Below are 20,336 nucleotides of genomic sequence, written 5' to 3' on the forward strand. Positions count from 1 at the left end.
CACTGACAAGTCTTCCAAGATCACACGCTGACATTTGTGTCTAACAAAAACACTTGGGGTGGGGTGTGTGTGTGAACTGTGCAAAGTACAAAGGATCTCCCAGTCGGCTGAGCTTGTTTTGAGGTGCCTGGCCTGGCATCACCCCATGAGAATGCCAGGAGAGCGCCTGCGGCCACCATCCTCTCTGCCTCCCTCTGGGCAGAGGCCCCTGGTGGCCTGCAGTCCTGTCCCCTCGGTGTCCACTGACTTCAGTCATGGCTGTGGACTCTACCAAGCTCCTCAAAGCCAATCTCTGTGGCCACCCAAGGCCACTGCATGGCTAAGATGTGTACATCATGGGACTAGGATGAAACATAAGGGTTAGTTTCATCTTAACCGCCAAAACATGTGTGCCCTTTGAGGCAAGATGGCCTGAAGAAAGGGCTAATTCTGCTCCTGCTCTTGTCTGCAAGCTACATCATCACGAAGGCTGCAGGGGCTGGACGAGTTTAAAATACTCAGAAATGCACATGGGCCATGCATTCCTCTGCCCTCAGGCAGCCTGGCATTGGCTCCAGAGCCCTGGCCAGACCCACGCATCGCTCTCCTTCCTAAGGTGGCACTAATGCCCACCCGACTCTGCCCTGGAAGGGGCCAGCTGACATCTTCCAAAGACATGGGGACACTTGCCCCAGCTCTCTACCGTGCTGCAGGTAGTGGGCTGTGGCCTCGCCCCCCATCAGGAGGGCAAAACACATTTCAACCGGAAGCACCATGTGGGCCATGCCTGGGAGAGGAAGAACGTTCAGGTTACTCTATTCTGTTGCTTGGTAGCTGCATGCCTTAAAAAAAAGACTTAAAAAAATTAACCTGGAGACTTGACTTCATCTGGTTTCCCTGGAGAACATCTGCGTCATCCAGGTTGTTGGATCTGTGCACCTCTTTGGTGACGTGAATTTAAACACGCACAGGATTTTGGTGCTGGATGGGCAACTGATAGTTTGGCAATAATGGTAAATAGACAGCTTTTGGTTGTCATCAAACTGGCACACAGAAGTTCCTATGTTTAAGCCAGACTTTTTCTTCTTTAATTCTGAACAACTTTCCCAAGTCTATTAAATCCATTATCATCTGGAGGGAGGGAAAGGCATGACCCGTCGTGTGGCAGCCACCTGGAAGTAACAAGTAGCCAAGACACGTCCCAAAACAGGAACTCTGAAAATAAGCAGCCCGTGTTTCAAAGGCTTCATGCCAGGCAAGAGAATGTATTTCCGGAATGGGTTACATCCCTGAAAACCAGTGTCACCCTATGTTACCAAAGGCTAGTTTATTCAGCTTAATTTAAGTCTGAATGGTTTTTGTAAAAATATAGGTGGAGAGAGGGGTGATGGATCAAAATTCGGAGGTGATAAAAATGTGTTCCTAAGGTGTGAATCTTGAGAACAAAACTGTCTCCCAAAGGACTCCTCATCAGTCTTCCTAGGAGGTGAGCCGTGGTGCTAATGAATGTACATTCATCAGCCCCACTCAGGGAGTTCCCAGCCTCAAAGCTGCACCTCCTCCTCTCTTGCCCTCCCAGCTCCCCGATCTTGCAAGCACGCAGCGGTGCCGCAACCCCCTGATCTCCTCGTCCCTCTGGTCTCCAGCAGATGAAGGTTTGCACTGCCTGAAACAGGAGCAGTTATTTATTTTTAAAAAAGAAGAAAAATGGTGGTGGTGGTGATCTGAACTGTTGTAGAAACTGCACATTTTGATACCAAGAAATCATCTTCTGAGAACGCTAATGGCAGTTCTCTCTGAGGCAGTAAAGGGAAGATGTTGCCTTCCCGGCTGGGGTTGACCTGCGTGCTCCTTCTACCGCCACACAAAAGGACAATTATAGTGGTCCTTCCTTGAAATGTTTCCAGGTCTTGAATAATAATCATCACCGTCTAGACAGAGCACGGGGTTTTGGTAAGAGTTTAAAGAAACCGGCTGCTTCCAAGCTCCCTCCAACCCCCTCAATGGATCCACCCCGCCAGCCCCCGGAGTACTGGCCGGCACTGAGGTGCGGGATGGGGGGCTTCTCGGCGCTCTCCCAAACCCATATGGGAAATATAAAAATTCTGCCCCTTTGATGTCGCCTCAGACATCCTTTCTTTCAAGCTCAACCAAGTCATTACTAGTTTTACAAAAAGGCAGCACCAGATGTATGAAAAATAGGCAATGTCTGACCTATTAGAAATATATAAAGTCTAACAGCTTTACGTTAAAAATATGCCGTAAGAAAGAAGTAACGCAAGGGACAGTGGTGGTGAACAGAAAGTGTTGCTTATACTACTGGCAGGAGACAAGCCCACAGATTCTGCTCCGGTTCCCACAGGGGCGGTGGGGTGGCCTTTCCGGGGGATCCCCAGGGCCTCACGTGAGGCCCCCCAGGACCACGAACACCCCTGCTGAGCAGCCGGGCGGCAGGTGACTGAGGTATATAGAATGGTGACAGAGCAACCTAAGCCCCGCGGGAAGCCCAGGGCAGCGCAGAAAGATGATCTCCAGCGCTCTTGGCCCCCATGCCACCCACCTCGCCTGCAGACCTCCTGCAACCTCCAACCCTGCTTAGGTGGTAAATATGAACGCTGCCGTGGCTGCAAACCACACCCACAGGCCTGCCTGCGCCGGCACCTGCCTCTCTTCCTCAAAGTGCTTTCTTTGCAGTTTCCACAGAGGGGGTGGACATTTCCTTGAAGAACATCCCAGGTGTGCTCTCCGTTGGGGGTTTTGGGAGAAGGCACGACCTCCACAGTCCCTGGCCCCCACCCTGGGCCAGGGCGGCCCCCGCCAGGTGCCTTGGAGACGACCTGGAACCCTTGGAGCGCCGTGGCTCCCTCTCTGTGTGCCGTGGGACTTCCCAGGCAGCCTCCCGCTCTGTGAGCCGGGTGCAGGGAGCACCAGTCCTCAGAAGCTCTCGACGAAGCTGCCCGGGAAGAGGCCCGTGCGGCCGTTCCGCTGCAGGGTTCCCTTGTACCAGCCGTCCTCACGCTTCTTGTGCACGAAGACGATGTCGCCTTCCTTCAGCTCGATCTCCGCCTCGCTCTGGGGTGGGTACGAGACCACCACGCGGTACCTGGGGAAACAGCACAGAGGGTGAGCCCTGCCCAGAGAGTCTGCGTCTGCCGGGTCGTGCTTTCTCTTTCCCTTTCCTCGGTGTGAATTATTGTCGTTTGCTGCTATTTTCCCACTTTATACAATTTATCTTTATTTTTAATTTTTTCAAAACTCTTTTGAAATTTTTCATTTTTTTTGTAAAAAAAGTTTAAAAGACATTTCCCCCTGCTGTCCTTTTAGACATTGATCTATGCAGAAGCTGGACTGTTCCACCCCCTTGAAGATTCTCCACCCAAGCATAGCCCCCCATCTCACATCTGTGCTCCTGCCCTGGCCCACCCACCCAGACTGCAGCCTGCCAGGGGCAGGGGCCGGGGAGGGTCAGGACAAACTGTGTTCCGATTTGCCCGATCCCAACGTCAAGACTCGGCTCCTGTCCTCATCTCTCCCTCTGTCGGTTCCTCTGAGAAGCGGAGCCCCTCAACTGTAGCACCACCCCACAGGCTGGTGCACCATGTGATGTGTGAAAGGTACTTGGAACATTGTTTTGGTAAGTGGTCCTTATTTTTTCCAGACAGGGTCTTGCTCTTCCACCCAGGCTGGAGTGCCGTGGTATGATCCTAGCTCACTGCAGCCTTGAGCTCCCAGGTTCAAGTGACCCTCCCACCTCAGCCTCCTGAGTAGCTGGGACCAAGGCACACACCACCATGCCCAGCCAATTTTTAAATTTTTTTGTAGAGATGGGGTCTTCCTATGTTGCCCAGGCTGGTCTTGAACTCCTAAGTGCAAGTGATCCGCTGGCCTCAGGCTCTCCAAGGGCTGGGATTACAAGCATGGGCCACCGTGCCCAACCTGTCCTTATTTTTAGATGTGCTCCAAAAATCGTAAGATTTTTTCCCAGTGCCTTAGCATTGGAACTGGCTGAGGCCACATTATCATCAATAAGGCCCAACTTTCCCCACGTCTCATTTCCACAACACTTGGGCCCCCTGCAGCCTCTGAGGCCTCTCTGGAGTCCCTGTTTTCAGACCAATATGCCGTAGTGTAGAAGCAGAGACAGGAGCCTTCCCTGGGGCCTTCCCTGCATGGCCTCCGCCTGCAGGGGCCCAGGGGCATGAGGTGTGCTGCATGGCAGGTGCTGGAGCTCTGAGTGCACTCCAGGGGCTCTCTGGGCTGTGGCAGGTGCTCCTGACAACACTTAGCTGTGACACTGACCAAGAGTTCTCTCCTCGACCACACTCCAGCCTGGCTCCTCTGAACCCTCTTCTTGGCTGGGCCTCACCTCTGCCTATAACAACTTGAACAACCACTAACATAGCTTCCAACAGCTCAAGGTGGCATCCCTAGGCTGACCCCAGCCCCCCTTAAAATGCCTGCCTGAGAAACCTCACGGCAGCCAAAAGAATCGACTGTGAGTTCCAGCCACACCTGAGGACAGGGCCTGTCTCCTGACTTCAGTGAGCACGTCAGCGTGTCCAGATGTATTCGCACAGACCACCCGCTTCCACCATCTGTAACTTTTCACTTCCCTCACTTTCCTGAGCCCCCACTCACTGCCTCCCTGCTCCTCATTCTCTCTTGGAAACCCCCAGTCATTTGTGAGCCAATTGAACCTGAGCTCAGCTCACCCTGGACCCTATTCCCCATTGCAAATGTCCATTATGTTGCTGATTAAAACCTGTCTGACCACTTTCACTAGTGTCCGGCTGTGTTTGTGTTTGACAGGACACACACACACACACACACACACACAGCCCTGCTCTGTCCCACACTCATCCTGCAAGCTGCAGAGGAGGAGGAACAAGGCTGAGAAGCAGCTGTGGTGGCCCCAGGAGAGCCTTCCTCTGAAACACTGCCAAGGACAAACCCGCTGGGCCTTGTGCCCTCGGCCCTCATGCTTGCGGCCCGACAGGCAGGGCCCCGTACTCACTCCCACCAGCTGGGTCTCCCTCTGCCCTGGGGAAACTCCACAGCGGCATGCTTGCCCGATGCCTGGCTGGGCCTCTGCATGCCCCCAGCCCTTGTGTGGGTGAGGAATGTGCAGTAAGGCCTGAGAGGAGAAGCCCCTGGGGCACCAGGGTATTGGGCCTCCGGTCTAAAGCCCAGATCCCACATGTGGTGGATTTTGCGGCAGGCAGGGTGCAGCTGTTCTCTCTGCCTAAAAACCCCCGGCTGACGGTTCCTCCGACACCCACTTTGCTGAGTAGCACTGAGATGGGCCTGGCAGGGCAAAGACACTCAATAACCAGCACTGGACTGCCCGGGTACCCATCTCCACAGACGCTGAGGCTGTCTAGGAGATAGGAGACATGGCCCCTGTGGCTCTGGATGCCTTCCCTGGTGGCCTCTGTGCGGCGCTTCTGTGGGTGGCTCCTGGTCCTGGCAGCTGCCCGCTCTGGGCCTCCTGCTTTCACCCTGCTCGGACTCAGCTGCCTCACAGCTGAGGCTCCTTTTGGGCAGAGGCTCAGAAGGCTCCAGCAGTCCCCATCCCTCTTAGAGGAGGGGCCACAGTCTAAACATCCCAGCATTTCCAGGCCCTCCATGCTGCGCCCCTCCCACTCCTCCAGCTCTGCTCCGCCGTGCCCTGGAGGCCCCAGGTGCACCCACCTCAGGGCTCCTGCGTATGCTGCTCTCTCTGCCCAGAACGCCCTGCCCTGTGTGGCCATGTGGGGCCTGCCCTTTCCCAGCTCTCACCACCTTCTACCGCCCAACCACTAACCTGTTTACCCAACTCATCCTGCCTCCTGCACCAGCCTGCAAGCCCCATCGCCACAGGAATTACTGCACGCGTGCTCCAAGCGTGGCTCACATACTTCAGGACCCCCTACAGTTCCCTGGGCCCATCCTGGACCTACTTGATACGACTTACGGGGAACGGACTAGGGAATGCGGATTTTTAGCAACTCTGGGAGGGAATGCGTGCACACTGGTGTCTGAAAATCGAGCTGAGTGCATGCTCAGGGAGGAAGCCTTTGCCCTCCCCCACCCCACATACTCATAGAGACTGGGGCGCAGAAGCCATGGCTTTGGGGCAGTTTGGCTCGATGCCAGGCTCAGGAAAGATGTGCAGACAGGAGACAAAGGTCCAGCCCTATGGAGCGCACAGCCCATGGGCACATGGGTCCAGCTTGCGTCAGGCTGGTGAGAGGAGGTGACATGGAGGAGGGGTTCCTGAGGCTGACTTAGGGGTGCAGTGTTCCTAATCCTGGGGAAGAAGAACAGGCCAGGTTCTGGGTCCCAGCCCCGAGTACCAGCCAACTCTAAGTGTCTCGGAGTGTCTGCAGGTGCACGAGGCTTGGACTGGTTCCCATGGGCTGTCTGCTGGTGAACCAGACGCTGCTCTCAGGGACGTGCAGGCCCGGAGGAAGGAGGGCGGGCGGAGGCACCTCCTTCCTCCCAGCCCAGCGTCTCTGTGAGGGCTTCCTGCTGGCCCTCCTTGAAGGAGGACAGATGGCTGCCGAGATGCAGCCAGCAGTCTGTGAGATCAGACCGCATGCACACAAACCGAGGCTGCGAGGGCCCACAGGACCAGCGCCATCCTACCTGTGGCCTTCTGCTATCCTCTACCTCTTCCGAACACCTGCTCCTCCTCTCTCTTCCCCAAGGAAAGAAAGGAAGGCAAAGGGCGAGATGATTTCTCAGACTCTGAATGCAAGTTTTGGCTTTTGCCTCAACTTCCAGATGTGAAATAAACAAGCAGCTTTAAAAATATAATTTGTTAGAAAGATGTAATTTGGTGCTTCTGAGCAATTCAATGATTTAATGAGCCCAGATGGATGTGGGCTGAATTTATACGAGACGAGCGTTTAACGTTTCTGTCCAGATCATTCCAAGACTCTGAGCTGTTCTTCCTGCTGCAGGAAAGTAATTGATACTCCCCGTTATAGACACAGAGGGCCGTTGTCGCGTCCGTGTGAGCAGCTGAGGATGACAGCTACTCCCAGGTCACAACTGTGCGTCATAAATCAGCAAGCAACTCTGCCCTGCTGAGTATAATTACGGTTATGGCAACCACAGCTAATTTTCAGACACGGGGCTCATGGAATCCAAATGGGCAAAATCAGAACGAATTCTCATTCCATTATTATTACCATTAGCTCTGTGTGCGAGGTTTGGATGCTCTACTTTCCTTGGGGGTCGTCTGTTTCCCTCCCTGACAAGGGGGACTGCAAAGCAGCCCTCCACGTGGTAGCCTTTTCAGAGCACCTGCTTCAACACACAAAGACGAATGAGCCCCTGAGTCCATGGAATGTGCTGGTAACAGAGTGGTGTCTGCTAGGAACTTGGGGATAAGAATACTTCTATACCCTGGACACTAAACTGTAATATCAACACACATATTAGTTGTTTATGGCTGTAACGAATGACCATAAATGTAGTGGCATCACACTGTACAAATTTATTATAGTTCTGTCCGTCAGAACTCCAACACGGTCTACTGGGCCAAAATCAAGGTGTCTGCAAGGCTGGTTCCTCCTGCAGGCTCTAGGGTAGAAGCTGTTTCCTTGCTTTTTCCAGTGGCTAGAAGCTGCCTTCATCCCTTCTCTGGAGGCTTCTTCCTGCATCTTCAAAGGGGAGTGCTCACATTATGCCACTCCGACCTTCTCCTCTGCCTCTCTCTTCTACTCATAAGGACCCTTTGTGATTACACAGGGCCCACCTGGATAATCCCAGGTAAGTTCTTTATTTTAAAGTTAGCTGGTTACCAACGTTATTTCCATCTGCAACCTGACTTCCTCTTTCCCATGTATGGTAACATAGTCATGAGTTTTTAGGGTTCAGGGCACAGACGTCTTTGGGGGTCATTATTCCGCTCACCACACACATAATGGATCAGAGCAAGGAACGTTGAAATCCTAACAAATCCTAACAGGCCATCAAGAGCTGAGGATGAGCTGATCCGACGTGAACATCTGGGGAGAAGCCTGTGCAGGTCAAAGTGGTGGCAGTGGGCCAGGCAGTGCTGCAGGTGCCCTCACCATCACCATCTTACTATTATCATAGATGTCACAGCATATATTATTATTAGAGAGGTCATAGTGAAAGGTGAAGCCAGCTGGACTTCCTGGGTCGAGTGGGGACTTGGAGAACTTTTCTTTCTTACAGGAGGATTGTAAAACGCACCAATCAGCACTCAGTAGCTAGGAGAGTAAAATGCACCAATCAGCACTCTGTAGCTAGCAAGGGGATTGTAAAATGCACCAATCAGTACTCTGTAAAATGCACCAATCAGCACTCTGTAGCTAGCAAGAGGACTATAAAATGCACCAATCAGTGCTCTGTAAAATGCACCAGTCAGCAGGATCCTAAAAGTAGCCAATCACAAGGATGACAGAAAAAAGGGCATTCTGATAGGACAAAAATGGAACACGGGAGGGGACAAATAAGGGAATAAAAGCTGGCCACCCCAGGGCAACCTGCTGGGTCCCCTTCCATGCTGTGGAAGCTTTGTCCTTTCGTTCTTCACCACGAAGGTCCATAGCTCCATTCTTGAAGTCAGCGAGACCACCAACCCACCAGGAACCAACTCTGGACACAATAGCATATATTATTATTGTTGTGTTGTTTAGTGTGCACTCATACTTGTTCTGGTGTTAATCTAGGTGATTTACAAGTATTATACCCAGACATGTATTATTATCCCCATTTTATGTATGTGGAAACTAGGACTATAAAAATGAAGAAAGGGGGCCAGGTGCAGTGGCTCATGCTTGTAATCCTAGCACTCTGGGAGGCCGAGGTGGGCGGATCACTTGTGGCCATGAGTTTGAGACCAGCCTGGCTAACATGGCAAAACCCTGTCTCTACTAAAAACACAAAAATCAGCCAGGCATGTTGGTGGATGCCTGTAATCCCAGCTACCTGGGAAGCTGAGGCACAAGAATTGCTTGAATCTGGGAGGTGGAGGTTGCAATGGGGCGAGATTGCACCACTGCACTCCAGCCTCGGTGACAGAGTGAGACTTTGTCTCAAAAAAAAAAAAAAAAAAGAAAGAAAAAGACAAGAAAGAAAGAAAGAAATGAAAGAACGAAAGATGGATGAAATGGCTGGTAGGTGGCCGGTGTGTTTGGCTACTCAAAGCCTCTCTACGATACTTGATACTGCCAAGGTTCAGAAGAGCCAGCAGGCAGGCATCCAGTGGGCAGGAGGGGCTGGTCCCAGAACTCAGCTTGCCTGGCCCTGCACCAGAACAGCCTAGGGCTGGTGTAGCCCTGCTGGGAACCGGGGCATTAGACAGTTCTAACCTGATGCCATGTGCATTTGCTGCCTGCATTTCCCATGACCACACCCGTATTATGAGTTCCACAAGCAACTTCTGGAAATTCAGCTCCCTCTGCACATAGTCCGCAGGACAAGAATATACCAGACACGTAAAGATGAGGTCCCCTTGGAAGCAATGGGGCATGGCCCTCTGATTTACTTATACCCCAGGCTTGTGGGTTTGGCTCATAAGTCTACTTGTGAGACTGGCCTGCTGCCTGCCAGCTGCTGGGGCTGGGCTGCTGAGCCTGCAGGCCTGGCTCACTCGGCCCCAAGGAACTGCCCACAGCACACTCCCCTAGTCCTTTCTCAGAGGAGCTCCCTTTGCAGCACCTTCTACCTGAATGTCCTTCCTCTGAGATTGGAGAGGGGAGCAGTGCCCGCTCTCTTTCCAGAGTCTCAAGAGAGAAACGGTTGAGATCTGAAGGAGTCTGGGCATCGGAGAGGCCCAAGAAACGCAGGCAGCAACACTGCCCGTTCCTCCTTGGCATTTCAGGGTGGAAACCTTGACTCTGACAGCCCATACTGCCCTGCTGCCTGCATTCCCACTTTCATGACCATAGGTGGGCCTTGCACACCTCAGGCCCTCCAGGAGTGCTTGGCAGCCAAGTGTTCTGGCCCCACTGCAGAGACTCTCACTTCTGCATAGGGCGCAGCCCAGCTGCTCCTCCTCCCAAGTAAGCCTGGAAGTAAGTTTTACTCACAAGTCTGCAGGGCCCAAGTCCAAGTGCTCTCTGCTGCTGTCCCAGCCTGTGGAGTCAGCATTTTCCCAGTCATGCCCTCAGCTCCGCCCTGCCAGGGCTCCCCAGGAAACCAGGCAGTCTGTGGCTACCATGTTGAGGGGAGGGGGCATTTCTGGGGCTCATGAGCAGTTTGGTTTCAGGCTCTATGTTGGAAACACTTCTCTTTAACGAATGCTACACAGCGCTTTGGTGCAAGGAGGCCACCAAGAGTCCCCGGGTACAATGACCCCTGATTAGATGGAACACTCGGAGAACTGGAGTGAGTCTGAATTTTCTAATTCATCAGAGATGCCCACGGCTTTGTAGAACAGAGTCTTTCAAGACCTTTTATGGAGGAGTCGGGAAGTCATGTCTTTGAAGATAAAGTTGAGGGTCTGGGGAAGAAGAATCCTAGGGCAGACATGAGAACAGCTTTGACATATCCCAAAGTCGGTCATTCTCACGGGCTGGCAGACCAACTCCGTGACTCCAGACAAGGGCCGGGACCCATTCGGAAAACACAGGCAGCAGGTGTTGGTCCCATGAAGGGAGGTTCTGATGCGGAGGAGACTCCTTAGGAGGGGATGGGAGGTGGACGAAGTGGAGGAGGAGGAGATGAGAAGGAAAGAGAAGATGGGTGTGTGTTGTGTGTCTGAATGTGTGTTTGTGTGAGTGTTTGCTTGATGTGCAATTTGTGTATAGTATGTGTATCTGTGTGTTATGTGTGTTTGCCTGGTGTGGTGTGTGCAGTGCATGTTTGTGTGGTGTGCAGTGTGTGTGTCTGCACAATTTACATGGTGTGTGTATGTGGCGTGTATGTATGGTGTGTGATGTGTTTGCACAGTGTGTATGTGTATGGTGTATGTTTGCAGCATGTGTGGTGTGTGTGTGTTTGCAGTGTGTGCGGGGTGAGTGCAGTGTGTGGTGTGTGTATGGTGTATGTGGGGTGTGTGTTTACAGTGTGTGTGGTGTGTGTTTGTATGGTGTATGTGTGGTGTGTGTGTTTGTATGATGTATCTGTGGTGTGTGTGTGTTTGTATGGTGTATGTGTGGTGTGTGTGTATGATGTATGTAGGATATGTGTATGGTGTATGTGTGGTGTATGTTTGTATGATGTATGTGGTGTGTGTGTGTCTGTATGGTGTATGTGTGGTGTGTGTGTATATGATGTATGTGTGGTGTGTGTGTTTGTATGATGTATGTGTGGTGTGTGTGTTTGTATGGTGTATGTGTGGGGTGTGTTTGTATGATGTATGTGGGGTGTGTGTGTTTGTATGATGTATGTGTAGTGTGTGTTTGTATGATGTATGTGTGGTGTGTGTTTGTATGGTGTATGTGTGGTGTGTGTTTGTATGGTGTATGTGTGGTGTGTGTGTGTGTATGGTGTATGTGTGGTGTGTGTTTGATGTATGTGGAGTGTGTGTGTGTGTATGGTGTATGTGTGGTGTGTGTATGATGTATGTGGGGTGTGTGTTTGTATGGTGTATGTGTGGTGTGTGTTTGTATGATGTATGTGGGGTGTGTGTGTTTGTATGGTGTATGTCTGGTGTGTGTATGTTTGTATAGTGTGCTGTGTGTGTTTGTATGATGTATGTGGGGTGTGTGTGTTTGTATGGTGTATGTGTGGGGTGTGTTTGTATGATGTATGTGGGGTGTGTGTGTTTGTATGGTGTATGTCTGGTGTGTGTATGTTTGTATAGTGTGGTGTGCAGTGTGAACCCAGTCCCCCAAGGGCCTGGGGCTCCATGGAGGGGAAGGCAGTTCTCCCTGTGAGTGTGGCTGTTGGGTTGGGACTGGCATGGCAGTGCTGATGGATCTGCAGGACCCAACACTGGTGCTGACCCCTGGCAGGGCTGTGACATGTCCCACACTGTCCACAAGCTGATGATAGGCCCTGTGACTACACAGGACTGGGGGTGCTGCTGACTGCACACCCTACAGTCAGGTAGCTCAGGGCCTGGGCTCTGAGGTCAGAAAGCCCTCAGCTGAATCTCTGGCTTGGCTACTAACTAGCTATGTGATCTTGGGCCAGTTACCTAGCCTGTCACAAAACCTTGGTCTCCTCATCAGTAAAACGAGGATAACTGATTTCGTAGGGTTCTTGGGAGTGTTCACTGAGACCACACACATGTAGCGCTTGGGGAACACTGCAGGCAGCGCCTGGCTGTCCTGGGCACGCATAGCCGGAATCCATGCCCACTGCTGAGTGTTCTGAACGTTGCCCGTGTGCAGAACATCCAGCTCTTGTGAAACGAACAGCAGGTGTACATGTGACTTCCGTTGTAACTGGTTAGCAGAAGTCAGTAGCTGTGGGTCCTGTAGACAGCCCTGTCCATTCTGGAGCCCTAGCGCCATAGGCTTGGTGCTGGGCATCATCTCTGTCGCGGCTGGCAAACTGTGCCTGCGGCTAATATGTGTAGTCTTAGAGCTATGAATGTTGTCACATTTTGAAATGGTTGAAAAAGAAATCAGAAGACTAGTTCATGCCCTACGGAAATTACATGAAACTTAAATTTCAGTGTTCACAAGTAGGGGTTTACTGGGACACCGGCCCATTCATCTACATAAGGTGCGTGGCCATTCTCCCACCGTGAAGGCAGAGGGAGTGGTCACCACAGACCCAGCAGGACTGCAACATCTGCAGTATTTACCATCTGGCTCTTGACGAAGAACTGGAGAAGCTAGAAAACGATACAGAAGAATTTGTGAGGCTAGAAAACTAGACTCTGATCTAGATAGGGCCCGTCTCATTCCCCACGTGGCACTGGGAATGGTGTCTGGGAGGGCAGCAGGTGTTCAGGGCAGAGGCTGCCTTCTCAGGTTGCAGGTACCCGAACAGCCAAGGGAGGAAAGGTTCTGGTGGAAACACCAGGACTGTCTTTTTGGGAGGTTGTTTGTGTTCTATTATTTCAGCAATGTGACAATGTGTAGGCACTCAGTAAGGATCACATCTTCCTGCCATCCTAACTTGACAGCCATTGTATCTCTCCGCGATGCCTTCAGCTTTTATCTGAGAGCCCTTTTAGGATGGATAACTCACACAGGGGGATCCAAGCCAGGTACGCCTCTAGCCCCAGGTGAAACCCAAGAACCTGCAGCCCCACGGCCCACAGCCTTAGTGGGCCATGTTGCCTCAACCAGACTCAGTTTCCAGATTGGTAGAAGCCTAGGCGGAACCACGTGAAGTTGCTATTAAGCATAGAAATGAATGAATATGGGCAATTTCAAAGGGTTCAAACTGACGGACTCTAAACCCCCAAAGCCATCATAATTCAAGGGTATCTATAGACTTGAAGCCGTCTTGAGTAACATCATAATTCTAAGATGCCCAGTGGATTGAGGCTCACAAGGGAAGAGCTGCTCCCTGAGCGGGACACATAGGCCCACAGGGGACTCAGCCCAGGGGCCCGCTCCAGGGTCCCCCAGGGTTGAGGGGGCACAGACCACTCACTGCCTAGTCTCCCACTATTTACACTCAGAACCACTCGGTCCTGACACATTTCCTGATGGCTCCTTTGCAATTCCAAACTCAGGAACCAGATGGATGCAGAACACGAAATAACACTCCAGTTCCCAAACTCGTCTCATCTGGCGCTCACCACTGAAGCTCAGGACCACGTGGATCTGGGTGTTGAGGGACATCTGGTAAACCTAATCCCAGCAAGGCCACAGTGTCCCTGCTCCCCGAAGGCGGCTCCAGACCTCAGAGGCCAAACCACAGCATGCCACAGAGCAGGCAAGCCCCTCCACTTACCTCTCTCTGGGCAACGGCTTGGGCTCGGGGCGGATGGCAGCCATGGACAGAGGTGCTTGCCGGGAAGGAGATGCGAAGTTCAGATCCAAGGAGCCCGCCTTCCTGTGCAGAGGCTCCATCCCCATGGCACCCTGCATCTCGCTCTCTATGGGGCAGGACCCTGCCCTGCCGTGGGTAGACAGTGAGGACACTTCGGGGCCCACTGCACCTTGGAGCAGGGCGTCCATGGCCACCTGGGGGTCGTGGGTTGGAGACACAGATGGCGGGGAGCGTGACTTCTTCTTGGTGGATGCTCCGGCTAGAAGCTTCAGGAGCCCACTCTTCTTCTCTTTCTGGGGAGACACACAAGATGGAAACCAAACAGGTAAATGTTTTCCAATGCCCTTGCTGTCAGAGAGAGACAAATGCATCTTCCTATGAGGAACTTTATTTTTTCATTTCTTATTTTTTCAGAGACAAAAGACTTTACCATTCACAGCAACAGCAGTAGTCAGAGTACCAGCATTTTCTTCCACCAGTTCCCTGAACTCCAGTTCCCACATGGTGAACCAGTGAGGGCCAGGTGACGCTTGCAGGCACGCCGGGCTGCGTTAAAGCAGAGGGCCCGGAACTTCGGGAGACCAAATCCTCTCTACTGGACTGTGAGGACACTGGCCCTCTGCTCTGGAGTCAGGCAGTAAGCATGCCTGCTCTTTGCTTTGAAGACTGACATTATTTCTATTTTCCAACGCTGGTGCCTACACAGACATCTTGAAAAGACAGGCAAGCAGATGGCATCTCAGTTGTAAGATGGGTAGAAGGGCGAGAGACCCGTGGAGAATGGTTCCATTGGGAAACTTTAAAAATAACCTTGTAAAGTGGCTCAGAGGAGGAAAACAAAGCTAAACCCAAAAGCTCATCCAGGCTGGGCACGGGGGCTCACGTCTGTAATCTCAGAACTTTGGGAGGCCAAGGTGGGCAGATCACTTGAGGTCAGGAGTTCGAGACCAGCCTGGCCAACATGGTGAAACCCCGTCTCTACTAAAAATACAAAAATTAGCTGAACATGGTGGCACTTGCCTGTAATCCTAGCTCCTCAGGAGCCTGAGGTGGGAGAATCACTTGAACCCAGGAGGTGGAGGTTGCAGTGAGTTGAGATGGCGCCACTGTACTCCAGGCTGGGTGACAGTCCGAGACTCTGTGCCCCCCACCCTGCCCCCCAAAAAAACTCCTCCAACGCTTGTTTTCCTTTCTCTTCCAAAATCTAGCAGAAATGTCCAAAATAGGTCTCAAGGCCCCTGGGGCAGGCTGGCGATGCCATTCTCAGAGGAGGAAGTTGCTGACGGGCCATCCCCGACAACACAGCTCTCTCTGTCACGGGACCCTGGCCAAGTCTGGCAACGTCATTGTCTGTGTAGAGGAACCAGCAGTCAACGTCACCTGCTTTTTCCTCCCCCAACCCTTCTAAGTGGACTTTGCAGGACAGGTGACACAGTTCCTGATGGGACCTCCGGTGAGGCCCAAGTCACTCTGGGGTCTGGGTGTCTAAGAGCACAACTGCTCCCGCCCCAGCCAAGTCCCCCCAAGCCACACGCCTGGACTATTGTTGCAGCGGCGCCAGAGTCTGGGGGCTGTGGTTGTGGGATACTGCTTAGTGCCTGGTGAAGGGTCTCCACCGGGTAAGGTGTCTGAAGGGACCGTCCCTATCATCCTTGGTGACCAGCATCTGTTCCACCATATTCATTAATCCCGTTGCATTTAGAGCCTGTGCCCCAGGCCACTGCTGCTTATGCAATAGGGAGGGAAGGAGATATAACGAGGGTGTGCCCTGGGCAAGTGTGGATGGATCTCCTCTCCCAGGTTTCAGAGTGAAAACCCAGCCCCGGACTCCACTGCCTGAGTCTCGGCCTTCACTCCCCGCTTTTCTCAATGTGTTTCCTCCAAGGCTGGATTCATTTTGGAGGTCAGCTGTTTCTGCTTTCAGGCTCTGTCCTGACAGTCCATGGGGGGTTCTGGGCGATTTCAGGAGGAAGAGGCAGCCCAGCTCCGAGCCATGCGGCACGGGGATCCAGATACCTGACTCTGCTACTGGGCTTGCAGCCCCCTGGCCTATCTCCCCCTGCCTCACTCTCCCTCCAATAACTTCCTGAAGGTCTTGTGCATCGTGCCAGGCCCTGGAGGTTGTGGGCAATAGGAAACGGCCTGGAGCAATCAGTTAGACATAGATTTCGTTGCAGCCCTTCACGTGCTGGCATCTCAAAGGGCGGTGTTTCCCTAGTCTAGTTCTCAGAGAACCCCTGTTGGCGGCACAGCTTGAGAGAGAGTGTTCCCAGGAACACACAGTGGGAACTGCTTGGGTAGAACTAGAAAGGAAAAGAAGAAACAGTGAGGCGTTGGGGGCAGAACCCTGGGATCTGACTGGGGTGCCTGGGGGCAGGGAGTGAGGAGGCTTGTTCAGGCCACGATGCAGGCAGGGCATACGGCCTGGGGATGGCAGACCCAGCAGCTGGGCCCGTCAGCCCCTCCGCAGGCCAGGATGGAAAGAACTGTAGTGCCTGGGGTGGGAACTGGCTTCCCAGGGGGCCTGCACCCACAGCAAGAGTTCTTGATGGGAGGGTGACCTTGCCCCCAGGGGACAGGTGGCAATGTCTGAAGACATCTGGGCTGTCACAACTCAGGGGCGCCACTGGCATCTGGTGGGCAGAGCCCAGGGATGTTGGTAAACATTCTCCAATGTGAGGGAAACCCCCACGGCAGGGTTATCCGGCCTCAAATGTCATCAGTGCTAAGGCTGGGATCCCTAGGTCACAAGGACAGCAGTCCAGGATGCAGGGACAGAAGCCAGGCCTGCCCCATGTGTCCCGTTGGGGCCCACTCTGCAGGCTCTGGGGCTGCTGGCCGCTCCTCCCTTCCTGGCAGGCAGGAGACCCGGGTGGCCTTGCGTTGCCCAAAGGAAAAGGAATTAACCTTTCTCTGTCCACCTCTGTTTCCTCTTCCCCGTGAAGGGGCCTGGTGGCTGTTCATCCCCTCCCAGGCTCCCCGCTAGAATCAAAGCTTTGGACGTACAGGGGTCGTGTTCGTTTTGGTCACTGCAGCATCCCCACCAGCGCCTAGCACAGTGCTGAGAAGACAACAGGCATTCAACTCTTGTTTGCTGAATGGACTGAGTCCAGCTGAGGGCTCACGGGCCCCTCGGGGAGAGCCCTTCTGGCCACTGAGTAGAGAGGGACTCGGTGGACAGATCCTTGCTTCCAGGGCACCGTGGGCCTCGACATGGGGTACGGTGGAGCTGGAGAGGCTGAGGCCCTGCTGCCTCACCACCCAGCCACTGAGAGTATCTGCAGTCAGGCCCAGCCTTAGCTGTCTGCTTTGGAAAGGGTGGGGTGCGTAAATGTGATGGATAATTTTCCTGTCTCAATTCTCCAGGATTAAACAAACTGAACACTTAATTAACTTGGAAAAACGCTGATGTCATGGCTAGAAAACCCTCTCCAAAATGTCCGCCTTCCAGGACAGAATTCTGCTAATGCCTTAAGCATCAGCTATTACCAATCACTGTGGAATTCCCCAGCACTAACAATCGTCATGCTCACGGAATCCATGGAATATGGAGGTAGACGATCCAGGCACTTCCCTGGTGGTCGTCTCGTGTGCGGCAGGAAAGAAGAGCCAATGGACAGTTTGCACGTGGTGGGAAGAGGCTCATAGATTGACTTTGGGGACAACAACGTGGGAGGAGATGAGGTTTTAGAGGACACAATTTAGGACTGATCTGGGCTGAAAGATTATGTTAAGGAAAGAGGGATTTGCTGGGTTTCTCCTGGGACTGGGAGTAAGTGAGCAATGTTCATGAGCCCAGTGGGATGGGGATTTGGCATCCCTGTTACGTTTTCCTGACTGCTTTCTTCTGCAGACGTTCCCTCTAGCACTCTGCTGTTTCCATCTGTGGCCTGCACTCCTCTCTGTTGGGAGGATCACTTTCCATTCCAATGACCTTTCTGGATGGTCAGGCTCTAATCAGTTCAGCCTCTCAGGGAGAAAGCCAAACAGACTGATCTGTTAGGAACAAAATGCCTCGTTTGCTCTGAAACGTCCTGGCCTGGGTGGGAGACAGATCTGCTGAGAAACGTGCACTGGTCTTTCCTCCACGGAAGTGATGGGCTGCTGCCGCCCTGCTGGGATGTCCCTCTTCTGGAAGGCTCTCCCCACCACCCAGTGCCCTCAGTCTGCCCAGCTTCCCCCTCCCCTTCTTCTATCACATCCTGTGCCAACCACACTGCTGGGTGCAGACTCTGCGGGTGTGGCGAAGGCCCGGCTCCCCGTCCTCTCCACTTGCGTTTTGTTTCTGCACCTTTGGAAGGGTACCAGCTGCCTTGCTGAGCTGCTGAGATGACAGATATAGGAGCACTTTTAAAGGATTAATGCATCTCATCAATATCTGGTGATTAGGTTGCTGTTTTTATGTGTTTAACTCATCTCTGAATATTAAATAGTTTACGAAATACCTAGGACCTAGTTAGTTCCCAATATATTTTTGTCAAATAAATAAAATGAGATTCCTATCCAAGACCTCCACATGCCTCGCCTTGGGAGAGCACCCGAACCACTGGGGGTCTCTCAGCTCTCTAATTCTGTATACAAAGATTGTCAGGGAGCTCCACAAAATGCAAAATGTGGGCCCCACCCCCAAAGATTCTGCTTCTGTGGGTCTGAAATGAGGACCAAAAATGATTCTGATACAGAACATAGGAAGCCATCAATTAGAAGCCAGTGGTCGTCGTGCAACTCGGTAAGTGATTTCCAGATGACAAAGAGTAATGTCAAGACACAGAGAAGGGGCCAGCTCCTTGGGAAAGAGATGAAAGAAGGTTACTGAGGGTTTCTGACACCTACTCAGTGCCCCAGCCAGGTACGCACATGGGTTGAAAGCAGGGCCCCACGGTGCTGGACTTCCAGCTGGAGCGCACACACTGATTCTGTGGACCTGAACTGTCTGGCTGGCTCCAGGTGAGCCCCCCTTCCCAGACACAAGGTGAGAAGCCAGGAGCTGGGAGGTGTGTAGGAGATCAAGCGCCAGGGAGGGCCAAGGACTGGAGGCCTGCCATGAGGCTGTGCTGCAGCCCTGGCTCTCAAGATCTAGGTGTGAAAGCATCCCTGTGTCCAGGCACAGAATACTGTCATGTTAGAGAAGGGAGAGCTTATGAGTTATATCCAGAAAAAGCCGTATGTGTGTGTGTGCTTACACACTCACACACACACAGCCTGAAATCCAGTTGTACTCCACTTTAAAGAATCATCTAGAAATCTGATATTTAAAAAGGAGAATTTTGAAGGCATTTATTCATACTACACTCTATACAGGAAAACTATAAAACATTATACAAATGGTAAAGTAATAGATTTTTTTGTTATGATTAAGATGGGGGCTCCTCTAGGGACCTTAACTGTTTCACAGAACATTAGTATAAAATCTTGGCAAAAGCAATTGAAAGCTTCAATTAAGATTCAGTGCCAGTTAAAGGTCAATTAAAAGTTATGAAAATTGTCTCTGAAATGTTAAGGAGCCAAAGGGAATACAATTTGATTTGCAAAAAGCAACATTAAACAGAGATACAAGTCGTTGCATTAAAATGAAGTAAACCTGTACACGTGACCCATAAGTGCACATTTATCCAGCTGCCTTCTTGATTAAGCCATGTGGAGAGAGGTGGCTGTCCCACCACTTCCTTCAAACAGATTCTCACCGTCAATCTCTTTGCCTCAGGCAATATTTAAAATCAGTTTGCGTTGGTTGGGCACACACCAAACGCTGGGTCAGGTACCATGGGAAGCGGGTAGAAAGGGGCTCAATTTGCAAAGTTAGCCATGATAACCCATGAGAACCTCAATCTGCAGAACGCTGCACACACTGCACTGCACACGCCGACGGGTTACGTACTATTTTCAGCACCAGAAGGGGAGCTAAAAACTCACCAGCTTTGGGGACAAAGAATTGAACACAATCACACACTTTAACTCCACCAGCTGCACTCAAAGATGTTTTTGTGAGCTGAGACTTGGGAGATAGTGGTCACTGGGTAGGGATGTTCAGACACAACTGGATCCGCAGTGTCCTGGGAGCACCTGCAGACAGTCCCAGGAAAGCACAGAAATAAACAGGGCCTGGACTGTTGATACTGGGTCCCAGGGCAGGCAGGGTCAGAGGGAGACAGGGGCCGTCTTCAGGTTTGTTATACCCTTTTCCGTTACTTGACTGATTGCATCACATGTGAGTTTCTTTTTAAGAGGGGAAAAATAAAAAGGAGAAAGTTGCACCGTTGTTCTGAAACAATGGTACTAGGTAGGATGGACCAGGGAAGCTTTGCTGTTGATTAGCTGATAGGGCAGGAGGCAAGTCCACAGGAGGGGCGGGCCCCAAGAGCTGGGCTGATACAAGGATAAGGAAAAGGCTGGGGCTGGTGGGTGGTGTGGCCCAAGGGAGTGGTCAGAGGTGTGGAACAGGCAGATCTAGCAAAAAGCAGGTGCAGGCCAGAGTGTGGATGGGCCGAGGGTCGAGG

The 20,336-nt window shown here is 52.2% G+C and overlaps 1 protein-coding gene across 1 annotated transcript in view; it reads right to left on the minus strand.

Moving 5' to 3' along the window:
- SH3RF3 (SH3 domain containing ring finger 3) overlaps window positions 1-20,336 on the minus strand; it is a gene marked incomplete at its 5' end in the record, with an annotated part of 156,937 nt that continues 136,601 nt past the window's right edge. The window contains 2 exons of the mRNA XM_011980555.1: window positions 1-3,082; window positions 13,801-14,132. Coding sequence (XP_011835945.1) covers window positions 2,914-3,082; window positions 13,801-14,132 — 501 coding nt within the window. The remainder of the gene's footprint in view (window positions 3,083-13,800; window positions 14,133-20,336) is intronic.

Source organism: Mandrillus leucophaeus, unplaced genomic scaffold (assembly GCF_000951045.1).
Source record: "Mandrillus leucophaeus isolate KB7577 unplaced genomic scaffold, Mleu.le_1.0 Scaffold214, whole genome shotgun sequence".
Taxonomy (NCBI): domain Eukaryota; kingdom Metazoa; phylum Chordata; class Mammalia; order Primates; family Cercopithecidae; genus Mandrillus; species Mandrillus leucophaeus.